The sequence below is a fragment of the Athene cunicularia genome (genome assembly GCF_003259725.1).
Source record: "Athene cunicularia isolate RWA chromosome 12 unlocalized genomic scaffold, athCun1 chr12_part1, whole genome shotgun sequence".
In the NCBI taxonomy this organism is placed as follows: Eukaryota; Metazoa; Chordata; class Aves; order Strigiformes; family Strigidae; genus Athene; species Athene cunicularia.
The window spans coordinates 1,225,852-1,229,394 of record NW_020799116.1 but is presented as its reverse complement, the minus strand read 5'-3'; the positions used below and the strand labels follow the sequence as shown (position 1 = coordinate 1,229,394).

General features: G+C 53.5%; 1 protein-coding gene across 1 annotated transcript in view; it reads left to right on the top strand.

Moving 5' to 3' along the window:
* MCM2 (minichromosome maintenance complex component 2) overlaps positions 1 to 3,543 on the top strand; it is a 13,209-nt gene that overhangs the window by 360 nt on the left and 9,306 nt on the right. Inside the window, 2 exon segments of the mRNA XM_026857528.1 lie at positions 3,323 to 3,482; positions 3,484 to 3,528. Coding sequence (XP_026713329.1) covers positions 3,323 to 3,482; positions 3,484 to 3,528 — 205 coding nt within the window.

Here is a 3,543-nt window from a genome sequence, read left to right as displayed (position 1 = left end):
GGCAGGGCCGTGCCCCCGGGCCTGGCCCGCCGCAGGCCGGCGGTGCGAGGTGCTGCCTGTAACACGCGGGCTGTGGCGGCTCCAGCCTGACCCTCAGCCCAGGCCGGCCCGCACAGCCCGGCATCGCACCTGGCAGCAGTTGCTGGTGTGAGCCAGCACGGCCGCGCACCTCCGAGGCCAGGATGAACGGGCTGCTTCTGTGGAATTACTGATTTCAAGGCAGGGGAGTTAATAATTTTCTTCCACGGACCAGATCCTATAATCAAGTTCCTACAGGGGAGAATAATTAACAACCTGGAGAGTTTGGCTTGTAAGGAAGGTTTAAAGCTGACTGAACTAACTCAGCATAGCTTGGAGAATAGCAGCTAAAGGTAAACATGATAAATAATGACCAGGATCTGGAGGTGCAAACACCAGGCAAAGAAAAGAGAAGTTTATTAAACAAGGAAACAACTGGGATAAATGAACCAACATTTAAAAGGGAAATTAAAGGAAATAACTGCTTAAATAACAGTAGTAAGAGCTATCTGACTGTGAACAGTTTCAAGGGGGATGCTTGTTATCGGAGTTGTTTCAAGGACTGGAGGATAAATTCTGGCTTGGTTTTCTAACGGTTGTTCACCTGGGGCTCTAGGGATTGCTTCTATAGCAAGGCTTTTGCTAAGCTGAAATTTGCTGTACAAAGCCTACGCCTCTGTCGAAGATCCCCACATTAATCAAGTTAGCGTGCCCTGCTCCAGCAAGCAGCACGCACAGAGGGTTTCAGACCCACCCCACACATAAATCTGTCGCAACTTCAGTCTGCTTGATCCTCTTCTCGGGTTTAATCTTCCAGCTTCGCTGCAGCAAGCCTCATGGAGAGGATGTACCCTGAGACTGTGTTTCCTTCCTACCTCAGCCCTATTCCTCTGATTTTCCACTGGGTTGAAACAGGTTTTTGTGCTGGTGTCATGCCTTTGGAATGACATCTGGAGAAGCCGGTCCATAGCTTGTCTCTTCTCACACTGTCGTTCAGGTTAATGGTATGTTGCAATATTTTTGCATGATCTATTTAGGGATCCAAGCTCGAAGGCTTGACAGGCACCAACATCTCTGAGATATAGAAGGGACGTTTCTGTTTAAAGAGAGGTGGAGTGCTTCTGTCTGAAAAGTGCCTTGGTAACAGAGCCAGGACTAAAATCCGTCTTCTCACTCGTAGCCTCAGGCGCTAACTAATTGAACATGTTACCTCCCACATAACTGTGTCAGAAGGAGAGATTTTGCTTTCCAATCCACCTGCTCTTTCCATCTGATTCAATCTGAGGCTGGAGCCCAGCGCTTGGGACACCAGATCCAAAAGCTGCCTCTCAGGCAGAAGACTGCTGGGTGCCACTGCAAGGGCTGCGACACTTTAGGTCCTGCCTTCCTCGCTGCTTGTGTGTAACAGAGGAGGTGGGAAATCCACACTTACGGTTCCTTTGTATTAACAACCCCTACCTTTCAGCCCGAACATGGTGTCTGCAGACATAACTCTGCTCTTTCCCACCTCCAAGGACTGCCCCATCTCCTTAACCCCACACGTGCTCGCTCCCGCTCCAGCCGAGGGCCGCATCTCCTCCAGGCAGTGCCCAAAGTTGGCGGGCTCGCTGCCTTGGCCTCGCGGTGTCACCTGCTGTCGCCAGCTGAAGCAAGACAAGAGGTGACATTTAGCAGCCTTGGTATAACCTCGAGGGCCCCAAGGAAAGCTGCCACTTGGTGCTGTACCTCCAGCAGTCTGCTGTCATCTCTTCCAGGACAGCATTACACCCTCGTATCGCCACCAAATTCCACTCTTCTAGGTCATTTTATCTCTCTAAAATACTCTTCCAACTATTATTAGATCAGTCTACTGGACAGGACATTACTTCTCACCTGCTTTGCTGTTCAGGTGCTGAGCAACGGCAAGGACAGCTGTGCCTGTCTTGTTTCAGAGGTTCTCTACCACCCCACTGATTTCTAGTATTAGGCACAAATTTGCACCACAGGATACCAGGGGGGCTGTATTCCTGTGTCTCTGACCTTCTTTCCACAGGAAATTCAGTCTCCAGGTCTCCTGCTGTGCTGTCAGCCACCAACCTGCAAAATTCTAGGGTTGCGTTTTGATATTTGGGAGTTTGGTGCTCAGCTGAGCTCACCCCAGTGAGCAGCCCGGGCCCTGCCTGCGTCTCAGCCCTCTCCCATGCCCCAGCGCATCGTCTCTAGCACAGCAGAAGGAGCCCTGTCCCGCGCACAACAGCCACCTGATTTTAGGGCTAGTTTTATCCGCCCAGCCTCATCCCTTCCCAAAGGGACTGAGCGCCCCAGCTCACCCCTTGTGGCTGGCACCCAACGAGAGCAGTGAAATCAAGGGCACGGTCCCTGGGCTGCTGGGGAGGGCGGACAGGAAAGCTGTGAGGGAGACGGGTTCATCCACCTGGGCCTTCCCAGGCCTTCCACAAGGCCCTTCCTTCCAGCCACAGTGGCCTCTAGTACCTGAGAGGTGGGCACATCTCTGGGGGGATCCCTGTGCCTGCTTCACTCCGAGCAGCAGCCAGCTCCCCGTCGTGTGTCGCGGAGAAGAGGCTGAGCCACGCTCCTATTTATATCGCGTTGCTCCGGCTTTGCTATATCAGTCCCAGGCTGATTCATCCAGCGGCTCTCCTGGAAGAGCCATTTCAGGTCTGTGATTGTCAGCTGCCTCTTTAGTCACTTTTGCTTCTGGGGTCTCCTCTTTCAGGGTTACTGCCCCACGCTGGAGTGCAGCAGGAGCACAAATAGCCTGATATTAAATCCTGTTCAGAAACCCTGCAGAGAAGACAAAATCTAAGCCACCGCATTATGAAAGAGCCTGTGGCCGGGAGTGGAAGTGTTTCACCACCTCCTCAAACATCATCCCCTCGTTTGTTTTGTCTCTCTAAATTCCTCTTCCAGTTCCTGTGGGACCGTTCTTCAATTCCTCTCCCAAATGGCATTGCTCGCTGCACCAAGCAGCTGCAGAGACAGATGTGTCTGTTCTTCAGAGCTGCTCCGGTTAGTGTCATCACCTTCAGACTGACACACAACAAACAAAAAAAACAAAATAAAACCCAACCCGAACGCCGGAACCCCCTTCCTACCTCTTGTAGTTTTACTGAGAACCTGACCGAAGTGGGGTCAGTGGCAAACCTGGCCAAGCCAGACTTGATTTTCCCGGCCGACATGGGAACACGGACACTGGAATTCCCAGGGGATCTCTGGGATCTCTCCCGTGGCTCAGGTTCCCGGCGGGAGGGAAATGCCCCAAATTTGCCAAAATTTGTCACAGTTTGCCACTGCTGACCACCAGGCGACCCCTCGGCCGTGCCCAGGCTGACAGCCGTGGCCCCCGCCCGCTCCAGACCCCGCCCACCGCCTCATCCATATTCAGGCGGCGGGGCGGGGCCCGCCCCCGAGTCTCTCCATTATTCATGAGCTTTCGCGCGCTTTTGCTGACCACGTGGGTGGGTTTTCGCGCGGGATCCGGCGGGGCGGGAAGAGGCGGCGGTGATGGCGGTGAGCGGGCTGGGG